Consider the following 22,965-nt stretch of genomic DNA (forward strand, 5'->3'; position numbering starts at 1 on the left):
CTCGACAGCACAGCAGCAATGCCTACTCCAGCTCACCTGCTTCGCCATTTCGTTGTGGAGGCCATGGCGCTTGTGCTAATCCCACTCCAGTACTGCGTTGGCTCCCCCATCAACGAAGACGTGTGGGGTTTGGCACTTCCACCGTCGCCTCTTGCAAGTCCTGTGGATGCCACCGCCCGGTTATGCATTCTCATTGGTCTGTTTTCGGCTGAGCCACCTGCACAAGTCCAATGTCCTCGTTTTGCCGCATCGTCAACCTGGCCGCGTACTCGGACCGCCGTCGACTGTGCTACCGGCCTGAGCACTACCCCTGCGCGCTCTTGGCCGACCATTTTCTCAGCCCAGCGCTGATAATCGATTTAACAACCACGCCATCAACACGCACGTGGCACATAAGGGCCGCACCACCGGGCATCACGTTAATTAGGCGCGACAGTACAGCAGCAGTGACCTGCGTTGCCTGTTCCTTGTGCCAGGTAAACAAGCACTATTCGCTGTCAGCCGGTTAAAAAGACACAATGACAAAGCTCTAGAACACACCAGAGATAGGCTGGCCAAAATTTAACAAGGTTGTGCATCCTTTGCGACAATATAAAATGAGGTCGGCGAAGGTTGGGTGCTTGTGGGACGTAAAGCGGGTGAAAAAATGGCTATGGTTTAGCTCTGGTTAAATCTGGAGTGACGCGATAAACATCTGTCAGGGTGAAACTCGCTCAGTTGAATTGCAAAGTAAGTCTTTCGCCGCTCTGTTTCGCTGGGCGTTCCTTCTTCATCTTCGTCCCACTTGACACGGCGCACGCGACAGCTGTTGCACCTCGGTTTCGCCGGCGCGCCGCACCACCGCAGGAGCAGCTGCTTTGCAGCACGTAACCAATCACGTGGCTGGCCATGTGACCAACCACGTGACCAGGGGTGGCCACGCTGAAGTCTCGAAGAAGTGGCGTAGTGTAGCTATGGCTGCAATAGTAAAAATAGTTTCCAAGATCGTTGAATCTTATGTCAGATCAGGGAGACGCAATTTACTGTTATTTGTCCTTAAAGATGCAAATAATGAAATATATGCTAGATCTGAAATGTTTGCCTAAATTTTTTAATGAGAACCTCAACGTCCATATTTATCTTCAGGACATCGAAAGAACCAACAGATTTGGAAAGTTATAAAACAAAGTTACGCCAATAATATTTAAATATGCTCATTATAAAATAGGGAATAGGTTCTTTCTTCTGGTAAAAAGACAAAAAAACACTGACTCCAAATATCTGAACATTACTCAGAAGCCAACCTCCTTGTCTGAAAACATAGTGTCGAATTTAGGATTTTCATTTGCAAAAATTGAAGCAATGAAATGATGAACCCCATACTGACAGCGCTATTTACATTTTTCACCATACCATATAGCCGCCGCGGTGGTTCAGTGGTTGTGGCACTCGGCTGCTGACCCGAAAGCCGCGGGTTCGATTCCGGCCGCGGCGGTCGAATTTCGATGAAGACGAAATTCTAGAGGCCCGTGTACTGTGTGATGTCAGTGCATGTTAATGAACCCCAGGTGGTCGAAATTTGCGGAGCCACTCCCTACGGCGTCCCTTGTATATAGCCTGAGTCGTTTTGGGACGTTAAACCCCCATAAACCATCAACTTTTCACCATACTTGAACCAAAGCCATTTCTCGCAATCTATAGCTCTTCCATACATCTCCCGCTGGCGCAAACCTCACCTCCGTGTCCCTCCTTTATGCCAATATTCGAAGCATACTACATACGCTTGGCATCCTCGATAATCTTGTGCATACTACTCAGTGCAACGTTATCGTATATAACTGAAACACGGCTAAAGTCGTCCATAGCTCACTGTGAGCAGATTTCCGCATTCCCCAACTGCAATTTTTTTGATGCGGTAGGACTAATGTGTGAGGAGGCGGATACCAATACGTGAGTGATGGGTATTAATAGCTAACCATCACTCACTTTTTTTTATTTGAGCAAATGAACATACGCAGGCCTGTGCCGGCTATAAACGCCAACAAGGCCCGGTGCGGAGGCGCATGGGTGCAAATTCTTGAGTCTGGTGGCTGGCTGGGGTGGTAAACCTGCCTGCAAGTTGTCGTTTCCGGGCCGCCCCAAGTCCGCGGCAAATTAGCACAACGTGAGCTATGTCCGAAATTCTGTGTTTATTCCCTGTTTAAATATTGTTTATTCAGTGCCGTGCTTTTTACCCTTCCGTATTCATTAGCTTTTAATATCTTCCCCTCCCCCTCGACATTACCGGTTTCTTTCTAGCCCGCTAAACACACTCGCATCCTTCACTGCTTCCTGCTTCTCCCCTAGAGATCCTTCGGTAATCCAGACTAATGTCATCAGCGTATATTGCATGCCTGGCATTTGGCATCTGTTTGAGTAGCCATGGAAGCCATGCCATGCAGGTGTTGAATAGGACTGTTGTTGAGTGTATTTAACCGATTTTTTCTTATGTCTTCGATACCAACAATAGCAGCCCTGTCTCTCAGAAATGCGAAGGCACCAAACGTGATATACAGACCCAGCAATGCATCAAGATTACGCCACAGCAATCATTAGCATAGTAGACATCACGGATTAGACATATCAGCAGTGTATCGGTGAGAGCCAATATAGCAGTCTCAAGGCAGAAGAGAGGGCAGCTGTCCCAGCCGTAACACTCAAAACAGAAAACTAGATGCAAAAAAATTGTGACTGACTCGCAAGACGTGTGTAGAGGAAGCAGCGAGGACAGAATCTCAACCATTGCAAGCCAAACACTGAAGAAGAAAGGAAAGAGCCTCCGGAACGTCACACTGATGTGAATGAAGACCACGACACGAGTTGGTTCAGGGAAATCTGAAGGCAAACGACAATGCTCGAGCGCACGTCTACCGAGCGTATTGAGTACGGGCCGAAAGGGTGAAAACGGCTCCCATGCAGTGTGGTGCAATACTCGAACACTACAGACAGGCTAGACGAACCCACCCGACACCGCACAGGAAACTTACAAAGGAACAGGCGGTAACATGGAGACATCTACCGACACCTATGTCTCCTACACGAAATCCACCCAGCTGTGTGCAGTAATAAATGCCCAGTAATAAATCACAAACAACATGGGCATTACCCAAAACGAGTGCTGCCCGATTAACCACAAACATACTGCTGAGCATTGGGAGGCTGCATTTACCAGCCCGAACCTTGAAGAGCAGTTGCGGCTGATCGACTGGGCGAAGCGGACAGCAGAAGCCGCTGGAGCCCCAGACTGAGGATCACAGCTTCAGCGACGCTGAAGCAGAAGCTAGGCGTTGCCTGCGAGAAGACCCTGCCGTTCACGCCGCCGAAGCGGAGGCTCATCGTCGCCGCCGAGAGCAGCCAGGAGTAAGCGACGCTGAAGCAGAAGCTAGGCGTCGCCTCCGAGAATACCCTGCCGTTCGCGCCGCCGAAGCGGAGGCTCATCGCCGCCGCCGAGAGCAGCCAGGAGTAAGCGACGCTGAAGCAGAAGCTAGGCGTCGCCTCCGAGAAGACCCTGCCGTTCTCGCCGCCGAAGCGGAGGCTCATCGCCGCCGCCGAGAGCAGCCAGGAGTAAGCGACGCTGAAGCAGAGGCTAGGCGTCGCCTCCGAGAATACCCTGCCGTTCGCGCCGCCGAAGCGGAGGCTCATCGCCGCCGCCGAGAGCAGCCAGGAGTAAGCGACGCTCAAGCAGAGGCTAGGCGTCGCCTCCGAGAATACCCTGCCGTTCGCGCCGCCGAAGCGGAGGCTCATCGCCGCCGCCGAGAGCAGCCAGGAGTAAGCGACGCTGAAGCAGAGGCTAGGCGTCGCCTCCGAGAATACATTGCCGTTCGCGCCGCCGAAGCGGAGGCTCATCGCCGCCGCCGAGAGCAGCCAGGAGTAAGCGACGCTGAAGCAGAGGCTAGGCGTCGCCTCCGAGAAGACCCTGCCGTTCTCGCCGCCGAAGCGGAGGCTCATCGCCGCCGCCGAGAGCAGCCAGGAGTAAGCGACGCTCAAGCAGAGGCTAGGCGTCGCCTCCGAGAATACCCTGCCGTTCGCGCCGCCGAAGCGGAGGCTCATCGCCGCCGCCGAGAGCAGCCAGGAGTAAGCGACGCTCAAGCAGAGGCTAGGCGTCGCCTCCGAGAATACCCTGCCGTTCGCGCCGCCGAATCTGAGGCTCATCGCCGCCGCCGAGAGCAGCCAGGAGAAGACCCTCCTTACTTTTACCCATTGGTGGCATCCGTTCTAGACTCAAACATGGATCTTCAGATCGTGCTCGACACGTACGCGTGTGCCGCCTACGTGGTAGAATATGTAAATAAGGCCAAACAAGGTATGTACAATCTGAACCATGCAGTGCAAGAAATTGTAAACCAGAAGGGGGACATGGATTACTCGCAGGCGCTGAGACATCTGGGCGTGAAGATGCTCAATGCGACCGAGCTCTCAGCACAGGAGGCCGCCTGATGTTTCCTCAAACAAGACATGCAGGAGACGAGTCGCATAAGTGTCTTTGTAAACACTGCCTGGCCTGAGGGAAGGACGCGCATCCGGAAGTCAAACGCTCAAAATGGAGGAGGAATGCTTGGACCAATCTAGCATAGACGTTTGGAAAACGACTATGATCGAGCGCTACGAAGACCACGCACCAGAATTGGAAGCTGTCACTCTGGCAGAGTTCGCCACAGACTACAACATGTACACCTGGCAGAAGGGATTTCAGCGAGTGATACTTCGCTACCGAGGTTACTCCATCGACGATCCAGTTAACTTCAAGAGAGAACATGTCCTACACTTCTTACTGTTACATAAGGAGGTAGACGTCTTAGACCAAAACTGTTTCGAGCGGGTATACGAGGAAAACAGTGACGTCTTTCGGGAGCACACAGCACACTACCAGACTGATGTAAATATTGAAGAACTCTATGAGTTTTGTAATTCTCTCATACGACCCTATGAAGAGAAACGAGTTACGGCTTCTGAGATTTCTGATGTGAGAGTGCACCCGGCAGCCATGAAGAAAGCCAACTCTGATCTCATAGACGTTGGTGCAGTCGAGTCCAATGCCCCGTTTAAGCAATGCCCCGCAGTATGCACGCGCCAAGATGTCATGAGCAGAGATCAGTACCTGGACACCATGCGAAAGACAAATGAAGAGCAGTACGAGATCGTCCGAGAGGTCGTACACCGACTAACAACTCCGGACTCTCCACCACTGCAAATATTCTTCACGGGAGTGGCTGAATGCGGCGAAACATTTGTACTGCGCCTGATCATTGACGTCTACAACCCCGCTGGTTCATACAATCTAACCGCAAATGTGGCCTGCGCTGCAACAGGAAAGGCGGCGGTGGCTCTAAGCGGAGTAACTGTGCACGCAGCGTTCAAGCTTAGCCTCAAGACAGACAGCGGACTCAGGGACGAGTTGAACACCGTGAGCTATGCTTTCAGGAGTGTCAGATGCGTGATTATCGAAGAAGTTAGCAAGATGTTTGCTGACATACTTCAAAGAATCGACTCGCGCCTCCGCTCCATCACCTGTAAATATCTGTAGCCCTTCGGAAGTTTGGATGTCATTCTCTGTGGGGACCTGCGTCAGCTTCCCCCCGTTCGTGCAGCTGAGGTGTTCAAGCGCGTCAAAACAGACGATGTGTTTAACATAGAAATCGCATGACACCATCTCGCTATGCGATTGCGATTGCGTACCACTCATGAAGGTGGTACGAGAAAAGAATCTCGGGTTCTCCACGTTGCGTTCGAAAATTGAAGATGTGTCGAATCAGACCCCAAGGAAATCGCACTGATCGAGAGTCGGTTCGTCCCGCAGCAGGAAGCAGAAGCTTCTTGCCCCGGTGGCATACGCTTGTTCTACTACAACAAGGAGTCCGATTACTATAACTCAACAAAGGCCATAGGAGCCGAGGATAATGCTGTAGCATGCACGGCAAAATGATACAATCGTTGGGTGTAGCTCTACGCAAGAGGAAAGAGAGGCAATGCGCAAGGTGGAAACGCTACCCAAGGCCGAACTAGGAAATTTGCCAGTAGATATAATGCTGCGTTAAGCCTTACATGATCACCCTCAACGTGGATGTTTCCGATGGCCTTGTTAATGGATCGGTGGGAACACTGCAATACATCGAAAAGGACACCTATGGGAAACCGCAACGGACATCGTTGCAGTTCGGGGAGTTTTGCTGCGAATTTGCGATCAGAACCGTGGCGGCCGCAAAATACCACCAGTTATGGAAGGTCAACCGAAACATTCAACCGAACTGGGATACCGATTGAAAGGCGCACGGTCAATTGCGTTATCCATAAGAAGACGAAGGTATTGGTGAGATGGTGCCAGCTTCCCGTTGTGCAGGCAAGTGCCATCATCATTCATAAATCCCAGCGTGGCACCTACAATGAAGTCGTGTACTCCTACGCCAAGAATAATCCACAAAAGTTGTTATACGTGGCACTGAGTCGCGCTACAGACATCAACGGGCTCTACCTGACCAATGTTAACAACGACTTCACTTTCGACCACGAAAAACCCAATCCGGACAGAAAGCCAGCCGATGAATTTCGTCGGTTGCAGTCCCAGAAACTTGACACCATCACCGCCAAATGCCTCGCCATGAGTGAACAGCCGCGCTACTTGTTGATTTCCGCGCTTAACGTACGCGCCCTTGGCACACATTCTAAGGACGTACATCAAGATCACATTCTGCGGCATGCCTCTATACTTTGCCTTGCAAAGACCGAAGAGCTTCACGAAATCATAGATTACCACTACTGCTGTGGCACTCGCAGGGGCCACAACAGAGCGGCGGGAGTGGCTATCTACTTGCGCACGGGTCTCTATGCAATACCGATCGAAATTCATATTTACCTCTGCAACACCGACCGAAATATTTGGCACGTCAGATGAAGATGGTGAACCCAAGGCCGAACTAGGCCACAGAGTTGGCCAACGGCTTGCTGGTAGTGGCTGTCTACTTCTCCCCTACCGCGCTCACCAAAGACGTCGTGCATTTCCTGCGACTCGCATTAACCGCCCATCGATCCACACCAATGTTAGTAGTGGGGGAGTTTAATGTAGATATAAAGACAAACAGGAATTTCTTAACACTTATGCGAGAGAACATCCCGTTCGTCTGGCTCGTAATGCCTCCCACGGCTGTAACAACCTCGAGAAATACGAGTGCTTGCATAAACTTCATCTAAGGGAACCAGGCATGGGTGCAGCAAGTCGAGCATATATTCCATCTATCTCTCCAACCGCAAAGCTTCCTTCATGACAATCAAGAACTGTTAGTGGAATGTTTCTTGAATAAGGAATATGTGTGAAAAATAACAAGTTGTCTGTAAGTGTGCATACATGTCTTGCTCGAATTCTTTGCCTCAATCTATCGAAAAGCTGAGACAGCTGCGCTCAAATTTGGCGCTAGGAAGTAACGTAATCGCCGGCAATTTTTTTCACGCAGGCACATACTGACATCCTTCTTTTTGGCGATTTTAACTTCCCCGGAATAATTTCGTCCGAACTCGCTTCCACCTCATCCAAAGGTAACATCGAGAGCGACTTAGTCAACACTCGTCTGACGTTTGTCTTATTGCAGCTTGTATCTAACCCCACAAGACAAAGTGATCATTCCTCATACTTGGCCTTGCCCTACTTTCATTCTGACAATGTTTCGCCAATTCATCATTTAGCAGGACTCATTAACCACTCAGTAAGCCAATTCACATTTTGATGGCAACTCGCACAACCTAAAATGCCAAGAAACATTAAAACTATATAAGCAGAATTACTCGGCCTTTAACTCAGAACTCGCTAATTTCTGCACATAATATCTTCGACATTTTTCAGAACTATAGGTTAAACTAACAGCCGTTTGTCCAAGAACAAAATGCATGAGCTAACAGACATGCACATTCAAACTGTCACCATTACTGAAAATTCATCGTCACCAGAGGCTGGCGTGCCTAACAGAAAGAAACAGTTTTTTCGACAATCACGGTCCAATCAGTTCTGTAACAATGACATCGGTCGCTGCAGGGGGCAATGGTTCGTCCACGTCCCCTGTTGATCTGTCCCTGAAAAGACGCACCAAGCTTACCGGTTCTCCGCGGCTGTCCTTCTTTCCTTTCGGAGCACGGGGTGGCAACCACAAGTCCTTGAGAAATGCTTGTTATCAACTTCCCTCGGGATATATGAAGCTTGCAACTCAGTGACTAAAGAATATAACGCGCACTTTAGCGTTCTTCACCTTCGTCGTCCTGTTATGCGAGGCACGTGAGGGAGTAGGCTCGTGGGGGGGTTGAAAATAGCCTCTTTCTTGGGTTTTAGTGCAGGACAGGATTGATGTAGCTGACGCATGTGCCTTTTAATAGACACTAAAGTGTTTACAATGTTTACAAATGTATGCTGCATGCAAACCGTGTCAAGAACACACCGTGTACAGGTTGATGTAATAACAAGCGAAACATCTGGGTCACATGCGACCAACATTTCGAAGCGGGCGGAGTGGGTGAGAGGACAAACTCGGGTTAAAGACATCATAGACGAAATCAAGACGAAGAGATGGTCTTGGGCAGGCCATGTGAGGCGAAGGCAAGATAACCGATGGACCTCAAGGGTAACGGAGTGGATTCCAAGAGAAGGCAAGCATAGAAGGGGGTGGCAGAAAGCTAGGTGGGCGAATTAAATTAAGAAGTTTGCGGGGATATGGTCGCCGCAGGTGGCAAAGGAAAGGGTTAATTGGAGAGACACGGGAGAGGCCTTCACCCTGCAGAGGGAGTAATCAGAACTAATGATGATGATGAAGATTAGCAATTACTCCAACACTTACTGAAAAGCATAGTACGTAGGAAAGGCGGTTGAAGTCCAGGCCGTGGTTGCCGCATTTCAGAGGAGGTGAAAGCAAAATGCAGCCGTGTATTGTGCGATGGCAGCGCTCACTAAAGAAGCTCAGTTAGTGTATATTGGCCATAGCCCTCCAGTACGGTGTGTTTCGTACTTTATGTGCTGTTCGAGACGTAAACCTATACAATTCCATGCCTACAATTCCGTGCTTTTTGTTCCTATAAGTGCACGGTTTTGTTTTGAATCCGCAATCTCTTTTAAAGAGTTCTCTTGAAGCTAGAAATTGTTGCTTACTGCGTGGTATTTTGAAAATTTTCAGAACTCATGTATTTCAACATGATGACTTGAAATATTAAGCATTATTTTTCTAAATTAACGCACTCTTTCTTATTCCAGAATATCTGTGAAACTATTTAAAAGTTTTTAAACAAATAATTACACAGCTCTTCATGCCTGTAGTTGCTGCTGCAGTCAGTTAGGAATGCATCCTACAACCAATTTCAAGTAATTCTAGTTCAAGTATGGAAGGCAGGACTATATGCTCAAAAATTTAAGTTTCTGGCGTAATTACCCACACGCATAACACCATCCATGCATTCAGCTTTCAAGAAAAAAATATTTTATACACACTGCATAAAAGCTTACAAATCTTGAAACAGAATAGATTGTGCGTGATGCTAAAACTGAAAGGAGCGCGTTAGTGCGTTTTCGTGAGCTGCGAAAACGCAGCCTAGCAAGTTTCCGTTCTGAGCCTGCTACTTCGTTTTTCTTGGGCTCTCTAGGTGCTAATTCAGTTTGCTTGCTCCTAAAATTCTCTAGGGAAGCGCGCTGAAGTTTCACAGCTAAGTTGAATCACATTACTGGTTTTGCAGCTACTGTTTGTGTGACACTGAATGCGGCAAGCTTGTTTTCCGCCACCAGTGACCGTATTACGGAATGGCGCAGTTTTGTTAATACCCGTGTAGCACCAATTTAAAAGTTCTCCTTGAAGGATCGACACATTCGCAAACAACGATACTTTCTGACACGGTCGGCAGGTTGTAGTACTTGTGGCCGGGAAGTGCCCCCTAGAGAGTAGGATCTTTCAGCGGCTGCCATTTGCACATGTGCCTCACTTCCGGGCAGCCGCCTTCTCGTTTGAGTGGTGATGAGCCGCCGGCTGGTTGGGTCAAGGAGTCAATTGGCTGGCCTCAACGTGGTTGCAAATCGCGCTATGCTAAATCTCAATTCTGATTCACTGCTGCCAAGCTCATGCAAGGCGGCGAGCCGCTTTTTGTCCAGCGCAGGCGTGGAGGTGGTTTCGACTGCTTGGTTGAGTGAGTTGAGATGAGGTTGTTGTAAGTTACTGACAGGATTGGCCTTGCAATCATTCTGCGGACTATTGATCTTCAGATCCATGGCCTGGCAGATCAACGTCGCCACGCACACAATCGCCCACGATAGTTAGCCGCTGCTGCTGTCACTACCACAAGTCGAGATCAGTCCACATGAAATTTTTGGAGGAGGCGCGAAGCCTCCTTCTTATATGATTGGCTTTCCCGTGTCTTGAAGTGAACAGTGTGGCGCGCGCTCCTGCCCTCTTAAGGGAAGCGAGTAGGGTACACATCTCCGCGTTGTAATCTACTACTTGGTCTTGAGATCACTGCCGGCACAGTAGCATTGTCCTGCTGTTCCCACATTTTGATACTTATACACTCGTCCACAAACCTGTTTGGAGCGCTCAAATGACCCACCGCGCAGAGAACACTTTTGTCATTCAAGAGAGTCCTAGGGCTTGAAACCTGATGCTGTCGCGCATGCGCATTACTGTGGAACGTATTTAAATACGATCAACTCCTCGTCTTTAAAGGCCGTGTTGGGCCCACCAGGCAGCGGTGATTGTCATAAAAGCAGCTCGCGGTTTCAGCGCTCAAGACAAGTGTGCGCACGACCGCGCAATGCGAACATTACTATAGTAAAGTGTTCTCGACCTGGAATTGTGCTGTCAGTTGTTTTCATGGCCGCGGATGAACCAAAGTTGTTATCCTCCTTTCCCGACCTCAATATACATTTGTATCGAAAACTTTGCGTAATGCAGAAATTCCAATAGAGCGACGCTACGGAGACATTTTTCAATACGCTGTCACCCACGCGAGCACTGATCGTCTAACGCAAGCTGAATTAGTTCATGCAGGTTTGTATAATGCAATAAGAGCTGTTATTTAATTTTGCGCCGTCATTGAGCCGCCTCTTTCAGTTGCCGACAGGGAAGAGAGTGGTTTCACACAGAGTTTATTTTTTCTTATTTACAATTTGAACTGTACAGAAAAGAATACTGGATCACACACATTTTATGAAATACATCATAATACGAAGAGCAACAAGAAAGAAGCTTGGTAAAGCCGGTGGCACCATGTCACAGAAAAAAAAAATACTGCACATAAGCTCTGCGTGTTTGTCATCCAAAACATCACCCGTGCGAACAACACAACAGGACTAGTCAACAGCTAGACTTAAATAAGGGATTAAAAAGGCGCGTATAGTGGCTCGATTCCTGCACATCGGCAGCTTTAAGCGATAGGTTCATAGGCTGTTCAGAAATACAAGCACAACATATTCAATACATCATTGTAACACAATAGTAAGCTCGCACTCTTCGTAAAAGGCGATTATTGCGATTTTTTGGTCAAGGTGTGGCCACCACGCAAAAAAATCTACATTCGTGCTGCACGCTCTTGTTCAAAAACTAGACAAATATGGACAAATGGCAACCAATGTAAATTGTCTCTGAAAAAGGCTGCAGTTGCCTTCTAGAACAATAAAGAAATACAACTTTCTACAAGGATTGAACTACATGCACAGAATTAAGCCTATATCTTTACAAATTATCGAAACTAGCAAAGGGAAGGAAGGATGTAATGAATGATCGGCGCAATAATGAACTTAGTGACGGATATATGTAGACGAACTTTCTATTGGCAACGATGAGTAACATTAAGACATCAGACTTTAAATTTATCCAGCTGTCTGCCAGACACTGATTCCTCGAAGCGAATGTTGTCTAAGTTTCTATTGATGAAACGTACATACATGCCAGAAAAGGCGAATTCTATATATTTTATTGAGAAATGTACGTTTTAATCGCTGGGATTACATCGAGTGGGTCCTGTGGTAATCATAAATCGTAGCTAGAAAAAGACAAGTGAAAGCTTCATTGCCCTGGCGGTTTTGTCTAGCATTGAAATACACAAGCGCACACTGAAAATTACCTTCAGCGAGCTGACAATCCGAGTATCCTGTAGGCTGAATAGTAGGAACAGCCGCCTTCTTCAGCGAAGTCATCCCGGTGTCCATGAAGTCATCTGCGGTGAAATGGATGCGGTACTTCCGGTACGTGGCGTACAGCTGGGTCGGCGACTTTTCGAAGAGGTCGCCCCTCTTGGCACACTCGATCCAAGCCTTCGACCTGGAAGAATTATGACGCATTATAACCTGTAATTATTCGCTTCAATGGCTGACTAAAAAAACATGCGCATAGTAGCCGGTTCTAACAAGAGATTGGCAGCACTGCTTTATATTTTCTTTAAAGTACACATAAAAGGCGTCAATCACATGCTGTCACGAGGAATCCATAAGAGCTTCGTCCCCGGCTTCCTTTGTCTTCGCCCGTTGTTCCCGCACCATGAAACACAGCAGTAGCTCCCGTAATTTAGTCCGCTCCGTGGCGTATTAGTCTGGGCTTGCGTACAGAGTGTAAAGATTGTTGCAGTCATAAAACGGCAAAGAGAAATATATCGCAGTAGAAAAATATACAAGAAAAATAAACTCGCTGATGACAGTTATTTATATATATGTTTGCAGGCAAGCATGTTAACATATCGTCCATGAAAAATTCTGTTTAACTAGCTTCAATCCCTTGCGGAAGCGAGCTGACGTAAAATAATTTTTTGTTTACAAAGCATTGACTATTGTCAATGGTTGTCTCCATGGTTTTCTTCCAGGCCGTACCTATATGCGGTACGGACCAGTGATAAACTTTCACTCTGCAGCGATCGCACACTGTCGTAATGATTGCGTAGATCGCAGTATCCGCAACGATTTTCTTCTAACCCTTCGCGTGGGCACTTCCGATTGTGAACGAGCCCTCGACCGAGGTCCGACTTTCAATCGCGATGGAAAATGATCGCTGATACAGCGGTCCAAGCATCGGGAGTAAGAACAGCCCTAGCGCAACAGACATCACTAAGCAGGTCCGAAACACCGAAAAGAGTTCTTGTATAATAATTTTTCCATAAAAAGATATTTTTCCTGATCCATGATTATCTGGCTTTTCGATATTTTCTTACTGGCTTGATAGGAAAAGCTTTGTAATATAAGTTAGTTATTTTGTCAGAGAAATCATATGCCTCATTTGCATTTTCAGAGTTTATAACATCGTTCCATTCTGTACCTGTCAGCAGACTACATAATTCAAGTATGCTATGATCATTGACATGCCGCCGGAGAAAATCTTTTTCAGGAACTTTGTTATTAATCGGAACTAAACAGAACACTGGCAAGTAGTCGCTAATTCCCGTCTTTAGAACTCCGGCTCGAGAGTCATGATATGTACTGCTGGTAAAGCACAAATCAATTAGTGACTCGCTATTTGCGGTTATACGGTTAGCCACATTGAACACGTCACCCAGGCCAGCAGACTGTGCAATCTGCACTAATTTGCAAGGTGAATAGTCTGCTAACAGCAGATTAATACTGAAGTCTCCTATTATGACAACTGGGCTCTTTAGGCACATAAGGTTCTCACACAGGTCTTCAAAGAACATATATAAGTTTTGTAAGGATCCAGAAGTTGGGCGATATAGCACACCTATTGTAAAGGCAGTGTTCTTAATTATGAGCAGTTCATAATTATCTGTGACTACCGTGTCTTTTGGTACGACGGCGAATGTTATATCTTTCTTTACATAAAGAGCGACACCACCGCCTTTCTGGTTACAGCGGTACACTGATCCAAACTGATAGTTATAAAACATGACTACATCATTTGGTCCAGGACGGCAGGACTACTGCATCATCCCTGCTCTCCCTTCCACTGCCGCAGAGGAAACAGCCATTGTCCTGGCCATTTCTGCTACCCCGGACCAGTTCGTTATTCAGCGACTCCAGGACAAAAGTCTGCAACTTTGCAAAGGGTCTAAGCTTTTCCTCTGCGCTCAGCATCCTTGAACACTCCTCCTCCCCTTCTCGTCCTATCCAACTACTCTGAGAGACTCTTCTGAGATGATAGACTGAGCTGGCCCCCTCCACTCGGATGGACACGCGTGACCTCACCTCCTGACCACCTTCCACGACATCACCCTTAATCACCGCAGCCTCCCACTATTTCTCCCTCCCCCTCACAATTCCCTCTCTAGGCTCCAATAAAGCATGTGGTGACATTTACAGGCCCACACTTTCCTCTCTCCTGCCCGTCTTGCCCTTATTCACATCGGTGCCTTCCCACCCAAATGCACGCTCTGCAGCCATCCCCGAGCAGACTATGCTCACATTCTTCGTTCATGTACGGCACTTTCTCCCCCGCTTCATAGCACCTAAACAGTTCGCAGCTGTTGGAGGCTGCAGTGGCCAACTCGGAGCTATATACGGAAGTCGCCGCCAGGCATGACATGGAGGCCACAGCCAGCAGCCAGAAGGCCACTCACGGAGCGACTGCATCATAATTTTCTTTTCTTTTCGGCCTTCGCTAAACAGTTTTCACCATCACCACCACAGTTGGCCTTGTGCAGTGAGGAGGTTGGAGAGCGGGAGAACTGCAGTTAGCTACATCGCATCGGCAGGGTCGCTTGGAGAGAGGATTCATTTGTGGTTCATTATACCCTGTTCTACGAAAAGTTTACTTCGTAAAAATGAGATAAAATACGTGGCCTTCCTCTAAGCGGAATCGCTATTCCTTCGTTATATTCATTATTTCGTCATAAACTGTTTCGTTATTGCGAGGATTGACAACAGTATATTTGCGAAACCAAATCGAATATTTTTACGGATATTCGCACAAGTAGTGAGCATTCTTACAGAACTTTTAGCCTTGCCAAAAAGAAGTGCTATCGGCGGCGTTTCGGTACGGTGCTATAACTTATGGAATAACCACTACAGCTGTCTAAAGGCGCAATGTTGATCTTTACAAGGGGGTACGCGACACAAAGTCAATACATATGAACTTTAACAACCACATTAGATGTATATTTGCTATACTCATGACGACAATATAAAAATTGTCGATGACATGAATTTTCATGGCGCGAGGGCAGCTTTGGCCAAAGCGTGGCACAATGACACATGGTGTTTTTGTCTACGGAAACTGGGGTTCAAGACTTATTTCCCAAGCATTTCACCCCAAGTAAGCCGAGCACTAGGCCACGGGAAAACTTGTACCCATTTTTACACCACTGGGTACTAGGCGGCACTTAGGATCGAACCCCGCATGTCCTGCATGCGGAAAACAAACTTGTGCCACATCCTGAAAGGGGCGAGTGCTACACATGAACCATGGTCTCCGAGTGAGTGTGAGTGAAGAACTTTATTGTCGCGAAGGGATTCTCTCGGTGAAAGTGGGGCCCTCAGACGAGGGCCTCAGTGGCGTCTGCCGTCTTGCGAGCTCTTTCGATCACCTTGAGCTGTTCTTAAGGCATCGAGGAGGACAGCGCAGCCAGTCACTGCTTTGGTGTTGGTGTGCTGTTTACTGGCGCTGCCTGTGCTTTTTGAGAGGCCCGTGTGACGTGGTTAAAGCGTTGGGTGTTCCCTGCATAGCAAGCATTTGTTTTTATATGTTGTCGGATAGATTTTGCTGAGTAGACTCGCATTGGGGCATGTATTATTTTGCAGTTGTCTCCAGGCAACCGACTTTCTACTGAGGTCTTTGTGGTGAGGGGATAGGTCATCCTGAGGTCTCTTGGGAGTTCCAATATTGCTTCATATGGTCTAGTGACTGTGTCCAGTTCACCGTAGTTGTAAGCCTCTTCGTTGGCGTATGCTTGGGCGTTGGCGTCGACATCAAAACAGGGTTAGATAAATCTGGCTGAGCCCTGCCGCGTCGTCCAAACGTGAAGGTCGTATATGAGCATTATGATCGCCGCCTGAAAGAAGCAGCGATCTTAAGAAACTATAATATCACACAAACTATAGGAGGAGGAGGAGGAAAGGCAGGGAGGTTAGCCAGAAAAATAGCCGGTTTGCTACTCTGCACGCGGGCAAGTGATGGGGGAAGAAAAAGACGAAGGAGAAAAGACAGTTGCAGGAAATTAAAGTAAGTATGCAAAATCACACAAAGTATAACTTCTAAAAATTCTTACCGTATGCTTTGACGCATTCCGTCATGCACCTCACCCCTTTTCTCAGGCCTGAGAAGAACGCTGAGGTCTTTATTTGATTTGTTGGGCTCCATGGGCTCCTTGTCCGGACAAAAACTGCCGCTGAGAACGCCCAGTTTTCGAAAGAAATTATACCATGCGCTTGGCGCATGATGGTCTGAGTTGCTTATGCGCCATAAATCCCAATACAATACAATACAACACAGTGTAGTAGAATATAATACAATACATTACAATACAATAAAATACAGTACAATACAAAACAAAACATGAATGGGTGGCGTCGCGGCGCTGAATGCTGCATCCCGCACGGCGCAAACCGATCGCGCATGCAGTATGCCGTGCAGCGCCGGAGTGCGCCCTGTTTTTGAAATAGTAACCAAAGACAACTACGGCTTACCTTATTCGAAACTCATGACAGTCTTTGCAACTGTATTAGAAATTGTGAGAACATTTTCTATTCGTTTCGAATAAATTTGAACTTCACGACTTGATCCGTTCGACGAACTAATTGAGAAGATATTGGACTCAGTATTCGAAAATTCTGAATATTAGCACGGCCCTGGTCAGCTCAAATGAATCGGCTCCGAGCTGCGACGTCGATAACACGATGTTTTCCGTCGCCTGGATCCGCCCAGTGCCATTTATTTCTTCGCCGTGACGCTAACGAAAAGTGGCCATAGCGCTCTGCCGTGCGCTGTAAACAGAAAGGAGTAAAAAAATGGAGTGAGCGGTCCTCTAGCGCACTACAATCTGTGAACGGGAGTGTTCTAGAGGAGAACTTACTCTCTTGCTACTCACATTAGGCGCATTCATGTTAGGGCGCATAAAACATTTCAACTCAGTTTTCAGTAACATCATTTACTCCATCACGCATGAGTGTAAGAGACCGTGTTAATGTAAAATACGGAAAAAATAATGGGTATAGCATCCTGTGTGCACCACCATTTAGTGGGTTTTGGGGGTTTATTGTTATTAGAGTGTAAGTATTTTTCCGTATATATACCTAATAGGTACTCTAAGATAAATAAGGTAAGTTACGGCATCTTTTATTGTACATTCTTTTTTTAACTGCGACAGTGTGCCTGCTAGCATAAGGTATTTACAAATATACGTACATACTGTAGTCTCTATTGCACATTTGAAAACAGGAGTTTATTTCTAAATAAGGTAGCCTCTATGATACGAGGTGTGGGGGAGAAGGTGTAGAGAGGCGCACTCGAACAGCCTAGAAAATGATCGCATTCGTTTGTGTTCGTCACCCGTATAATGGGCATTACTGTTAGTGCTGCTGCTGCTGCTGCTGCTGTTGCTGTTGAAGGAATCCGTTCGCCGACTTCTGCTGTGACGCAGAGTTTAATGAGCCCAGCGAAAAGGCGGTTTTCAAAGCCGCCCCCTTTGTTTGCTGCAGCTGCTGAGAGGCTTTCTGCTGCGAAAGCGCGGCGGAGTTTAAGCCGGGAATGGCGGCTGACTGCTGAGAGGAAGCACGGTTGCCGGAAAGCTGCCCACTCAATGCTCCAACGGCGGAAGCTTGGCTGGCTTGAACCGAAGACCTCTGCTGGGACAACTGAGCGTTGGCGAGGATGGATTGTGACGGCGACTTCAGCTGTCCCATGAGCGACTTCTCACTTTTCAATAAAGATGCAGACTGGCTTTGCTGGCCAACTGCCTCCTGGCTTGCCTCCCGAATATTGCTGATGCGGGACATAAAGGTGCTTTGGCTCATTTGGCCTACGCGCTTCTGTTGGCCTGTTAGCGCGCTACCGACGCTGCTCCGCTGTCCATCACTGCCACGCTGCGGTAGCAGAGTTCTTTGCTGGCTTTGGCCAGTTCCCAGCTGGAACTGCTGCGACGGATCGCTGCCACTGGCGCCTTGGAACGATGCCGTCCTCTGCTGGCCCGAGCTCAGAACTTGCCGCTGTTTTTGCAGTAAGCCGTTGCCACCGGTCTGCTGAAACTTACTGCTGAATGATTGCCCGGAGGTGCCGAAACCGCGCTTGCTTCCCCACCGACGGCCGCTGAACGATTTCTGCGCGAAGCCTATCTGTTGAACCGGTTGATGCTGGAAGCGAACGGCTTTCATGATTCCTGCCGCCTTGAAAGAGGAGAAGTGAGCCTGGTGAGTCTGATGCGACTGATGCGCCAAATGCTTCAGGCTAGAATGCTGCGTGTGTTGCACGCCACCGGACATGCTGCTGAAACGGGAGGCGTGGCTCTTGAAGGCGACCCCGGCGCCGCCTTTCGTCAAGGTTTTCTGCATCCAAGACTGCTGCGTGTCGCCTCCTAGACCGAAGGCCCCACTGCTGGTCCTTCGCCTCGACTCCTGGCTTGTTTCTCGTTCTAGGAACCTGCTGGCGCTCCCACCTTTGAAACCCTTAGTTCCGGAAGCCTGCTGTTTGTCTTGGAAGCTGTTGAAAGACGGACTTTTAGCAAAACGGCTTTGCTGGCCTCCTTTCAGGCTGGTACCACCATTTTGGAAGCTGACTAGCTGCTGGCTTTGCTCAGCGCTACCAAAGTTGCTGCCCTTCGCAAATCCTTTGCTTCCCCACTGACTTCCCGAGCCTTTTTTGAAGCCGCCACTTCCTTTAGCACCACTCTGCTCAGTTGAATGCTGCATTTGCTTAATGCTGGCCGAAGAACTTCCTTTGGTCAACCCTCCACTCCAAAGTTCTCGGCCTCCTTTAGTGCCCTTTAATCCAAGGTTTTGTTGGATCTGTTTCGAATTGCCCTGTGAAGCGCCTTTAACGAATCCTTTACTCCACTGGCTTTCCGCGGCTCCATTGAACGTGCTGCTTCCTTTGCCGCCTTTTAAATCAGTAAACTGTTGGCTTTGTTGGGCGCTCAGGCCGAGGCCACCTTTGACAAAACCTTTCGCCTGTTGGCTGCTTGCTGAAGCCTGCATGCCTTTGAAACCGGAGGTCAGGGCCTGTTTCGCCATAAAGCTCTTCCCTGCCATGCTGCTCTCTAGGGACTGGGACCCAAGTCTGCCTTTGGTGCCGAGAGATGTAAGACCGCCTTTGGTCATGGCCGCTCCGCCCTTGGTGCCACCCAAAAACCCTTTCACCGAGGAGAAGCCCTTGGTACCTCCGCTACCTGCGAAGCCACCGCCGAGCTCCTCATTGTGGAGCAGGGAGCTTCCTTTCCCGCTGCCGCCTTTCACGGAACCCTTGACTCCTCCTCCTTTGACGAACTGGCCGCCTGCGTAAAAGCCAAACCAGAGCGAGTGGTGACCACCGTGGAGGAAGGAAAGAATTAAGGAGAGGCAGTTACATCACATTTTTGAAGACGGCCTAGAGGGCTCCCCCTATAGTTAGCCGCCATCTCAGCGCATTTGCGCATGCGCAGATAAGAGAATGAAGCAGACGAGGTCGCTGCGCCCAATGCTACTATGGTGCGTGACTTCCAGTACATTTTTTATCATACAACTCGGGTAGCGAGGGCCTCTCCTTAGCTTTCGTTCCTGCATGGGTTACCACTATGTTCAAAGTGGTTGAATGGGATGTAAACAATGAAAACAAGAATAAACAAGTAGGTATTGTAGACCAACGACGCGGTGTATTCCTTCTTGGGAAATATAAACACACATGCATGGAGATAGACATAAGAAAGGGCCCGCAGAGGGCTTAACTAGGCGTATTCAGACTGGCTATCCTGCAGGAGGGCAAAGGTAATTCTGTGAATCGCTCTGAAAAGGTCTATGAGCCGCTGCACAACGATGGGAGGCACGTACGAAAAACCGCGCACATTGAGCCTTTTCGTTCGTGTCCTGTGCCCACCATTAAGGCCGCCTCGCTACTGGTGCCACGATTTATATTGTAGCCGCAGTTTAGGCCCATTTATGCCACATGGCAAGTCGCCCCGCGAAACGGACAAAGGACGTACGCGAGCGATATACCTCGTGGGCGTATGTCTTTTTGCTCCTCACGTTTGTGACACTAGAATCAGAGTATGGACAGTATTTGGTATGTGCTGAAGCAGCGCCGTCAATTCTTGTTTTCAGAAAAAGAAGTAGCTGGCCTTGTGTGCATAAAGCTTCAAATATTTTACCAAGCCTACAAAGTTTATATTAGTTGTGGTCAACATTCGCCGTCTGCGGAATACAGCGATGACCATCCTGGAATTGAAATTCTGCGATGAGCAAAATTCGGAGATGATAGACATGCATAACACCACGTCCTATTTCTCACGAAGAGCAAGTTTTCCGGTCGTTTTGCATTCTAACCACAAGAGGTTAGAATCAATTCTGCACAACAGCGCGCACGAGCGGGGCTCACTCAGCCCCGCACAGGTGGCACAGTGACGCACATCGTACTGCATTTTGCTCACAAGGATGATGCCGCGTGGGGAGTAGAAGCTGGAGTAGACAACCGAAAACATTCCATTTGCGGCATCTACTGGATTTTAAACTTTTTCGTTTCGATTCTAACAGCTGTTTTCGTCCCCAGAAGCCGAAAAAGGTTATTGCAAAGAAAACTTTCAGACTTCCTTACACGCGGCCGCAATAATACACAGCTTAAGGTTTGGTTTGGTTTTATGGAGTAAACGTTCCAAAGCGACTCGGGCTGTGAGGGACGCTGTAGTGAAACGCTCCAGGTAATTTCGACCACCTGACAATTTTTAACGTGCCCTGACATCGCACATTTCACGGGCCTCTAGCATTTCGCCTCCATCGAAATACGACCGCCGAGGCCGGCATCGAACCCGCGTCTTTCGGGTCAGCAGCCGAGAGCCATATCCACTGAGTCACCGCGGTGGCTTCACACAGCGGAAATATATGTGTAATTCGTCCACTAGAGTTATGCTGCTGGGTCACCTATTTAGTGCTATTCCTATCTTGTTTCATAAATAAATAATAAACGATTCTGCGGAAATTGTAAGGTGAGCCGCTGCTTAACACGTAACTTAAAGTCCTAAGGACACTTTATGAACATGGTTCGATCATTTAGAGGACGCAGTGCCACCTATGCTCGCACGCAAAACACTTATGATTACGCGTTTCACTGTTTCTGCGGACTGCATAACGTGGAAGAAGGCAAGACTCTGCTTGATGTTCCAGCAGTGAGGAGGGACGGAGTAGACGGGCAATACCATAGGTCGAGGAAAAATGTAGAGTTGTTGTTCGTACACTTTTCCACTCCTCGCTTAATTTCTGCGGTGATATCTGCGATTGCGCTAGTCCGACAGCTAGCAGAATGTTGCAGAAGATGAACTTACAAAAATTTTGCAGCTGGTGGAAAAATTTTATATCTTAATTTTTCTTCTCCCTTGTTCGTGTCACCAGTGGAACAAATGATTGGGCGGGGCTGTTATCTTGTATCGCGCCTTGACTCTCAGCAGGTCTTGAAAAGTGATGATGTCTTGAGCATCACAGTAGAGAAGCAGCATGTTGCGTGTTTTCGTTTGGTCTCGTCGCTCGAATTCAGCACCATGACTTTTATCCGCACCCCGCCGCGGTGGCTCAGTGATTAGGGCGCTCGACTACTGATCCGGAGTTCCCTGGTTCGAACCCGACCGCGGCGGCTGCGTTTTTATGGAGGAAATACGCTACGGCGCCCGTGTGCTGTGCGATGTCAGTGCACGTTAAAAATCCCCAGGTGGTCGAAATTATGCCGGAGCCCTCCACATCGGCACCTATTTCTCTTTCTTCTTTCACTCCCTCCTTCATCCCTTCCCTTATGGCGCGGTTCAGGTGTCCAACGATATATGAGAGAGATACTGCGCCATTTCCTTTCCCTCCCAAAAAACAATTATTATTATTATTATTATTTATCCGCAGTCACCAGGCTATGTATTGCGAGTATTGTGCATCTGAACATTGTGCCCCCTTAGTCGTGCTTGTGTCCCAATGGCTTCCGAAGTAAATGACTTCGAGAATGCAGGAACCGGCCAGGAAAACTAGAGTCTGTGGAAGGACATCGAATCAATTAGCCATCGTCTTGATTAAGGTAGTGATTAAAAAAGATTATACACCTTGATACCTATGGGTTGCGTTGTTATATACCCATTGTTAACGAAGGTCGAAGGCTTGCACACCTCTCCTGAAAAAATCGTCCTGGCAGATGGCACTGGTCGCGAACAGACGCCTGACCTGAGGCGTTTTCTTTCGCTTGCATAAGAAGGCGCGCTTTGCCCAACACCTGCATTTTATGCATCAGCCACAAACATCATTTTCTTATCCCTCTGCACACAGAGAAAAAAATCTCCCTCTCACAAAAACTTCCGGGATGAAAAGCGGCGCGACACATACGAGATACTCACTGGCGTACGTCTGGCGGTCCCAGCTGACACCGATCACCAACACCGCGAGCAGGGCCAGCGGACGTACAGACGTCGCCATGCTGTCGAAGCGTCCGGAAACCTCCGCGTGCCTGATGCGGGCTTCCGTGGGCGACAAGGTCTCGCAGCTCCGTGTCCTGCAGCGGCCGTTCCAAGAGGTCTCACTGGGCGTCCGGGCGGCGTGTCATGGAATCGGGAAGCGCAGGCAGCAGCGTCTCCTGCCAAGCTCAATCAGCATCCACCGGACTACGTAGCGGCTGTCCGGTCGGCGCCTTGTTTTTGAGGAGGCAGCTCGATTTACGACCCGGCACGTAAGCAGCTTGGCCGAAGTGGATTGCTGGGGGAGGGGGGGGGGGGGGGGGGGAAGCGCGAACAAAGCTGACAAGCCAAGCCTGCGCTGCAACCTGCTGTTAGGCACACGGCGAGGGGTGGGCGAGAGCAGCGGCCTCTGAGAAAGGCAGCCTTCAGTTCCGTGCAGCACTCTGGAACCATGCACGA

At 48.6% G+C, this 22,965-nt stretch overlaps 2 protein-coding genes, 1 long non-coding RNA gene and 1 pseudogene across 3 annotated transcripts in view; 1 reads left to right on the plus strand and 3 right to left on the minus strand.

Moving 5' to 3' along the window:
• Positions 1 to 8,235, minus strand: part of LOC144128002 (uncharacterized) — a 28,610-nt gene extending 20,375 nt beyond the window's left edge. The window contains exons 1-2 of the long non-coding RNA XR_013313655.1: positions 8,100 to 8,235; positions 37 to 217 (exon numbers count right to left, since the gene is read on the minus strand). This is a non-coding gene — a long non-coding RNA (uncharacterized LOC144128002). The remainder of the gene's footprint in view (positions 1 to 36; positions 218 to 8,099) is intronic.
• Positions 6,043 to 7,294, plus strand: LOC144127657 (uncharacterized; annotated as a pseudogene).
• A 3,494-nt stretch (positions 8,236 to 11,729) lies between the features above and the next one.
• On the minus strand, positions 11,730 to 14,492 carry LOC144129535 (uncharacterized). Its single transcript, XM_077663686.1, has 3 exons — positions 14,372 to 14,492; positions 12,437 to 12,563; positions 11,730 to 12,290 (listed from the first exon to the last, which is right to left on the minus strand). The coding sequence occupies exons 1-3, from the start codon at positions 14,490 to 14,492 to the stop codon at positions 11,975 to 11,977; spliced, it is 564 nt and encodes a 187-aa protein (XP_077519812.1). The 3' UTR covers positions 11,730 to 11,974.
• A 2,832-nt stretch (positions 14,493 to 17,324) lies between these two features.
• Positions 17,325 to 22,736, minus strand: LOC144128004 (uncharacterized). Its single transcript, XM_077661049.1, has 2 exons — positions 22,450 to 22,736; positions 17,325 to 19,389 (listed from the first exon to the last, which is right to left on the minus strand). The coding sequence occupies exons 1-2, from the start codon at positions 22,526 to 22,528 to the stop codon at positions 17,474 to 17,476; spliced, it is 1,995 nt and encodes a 664-aa protein (XP_077517175.1). The 5' UTR covers positions 22,529 to 22,736; the 3' UTR covers positions 17,325 to 17,473.
• Between the last annotated feature and the right edge of the window lie 229 nt (positions 22,737 to 22,965).

Source organism: Amblyomma americanum, chromosome 4, assembly GCF_052857255.1.
Source record: "Amblyomma americanum isolate KBUSLIRL-KWMA chromosome 4, ASM5285725v1, whole genome shotgun sequence".
NCBI classification, from domain to species: Eukaryota; Metazoa; Arthropoda; class Arachnida; order Ixodida; family Ixodidae; genus Amblyomma; species Amblyomma americanum.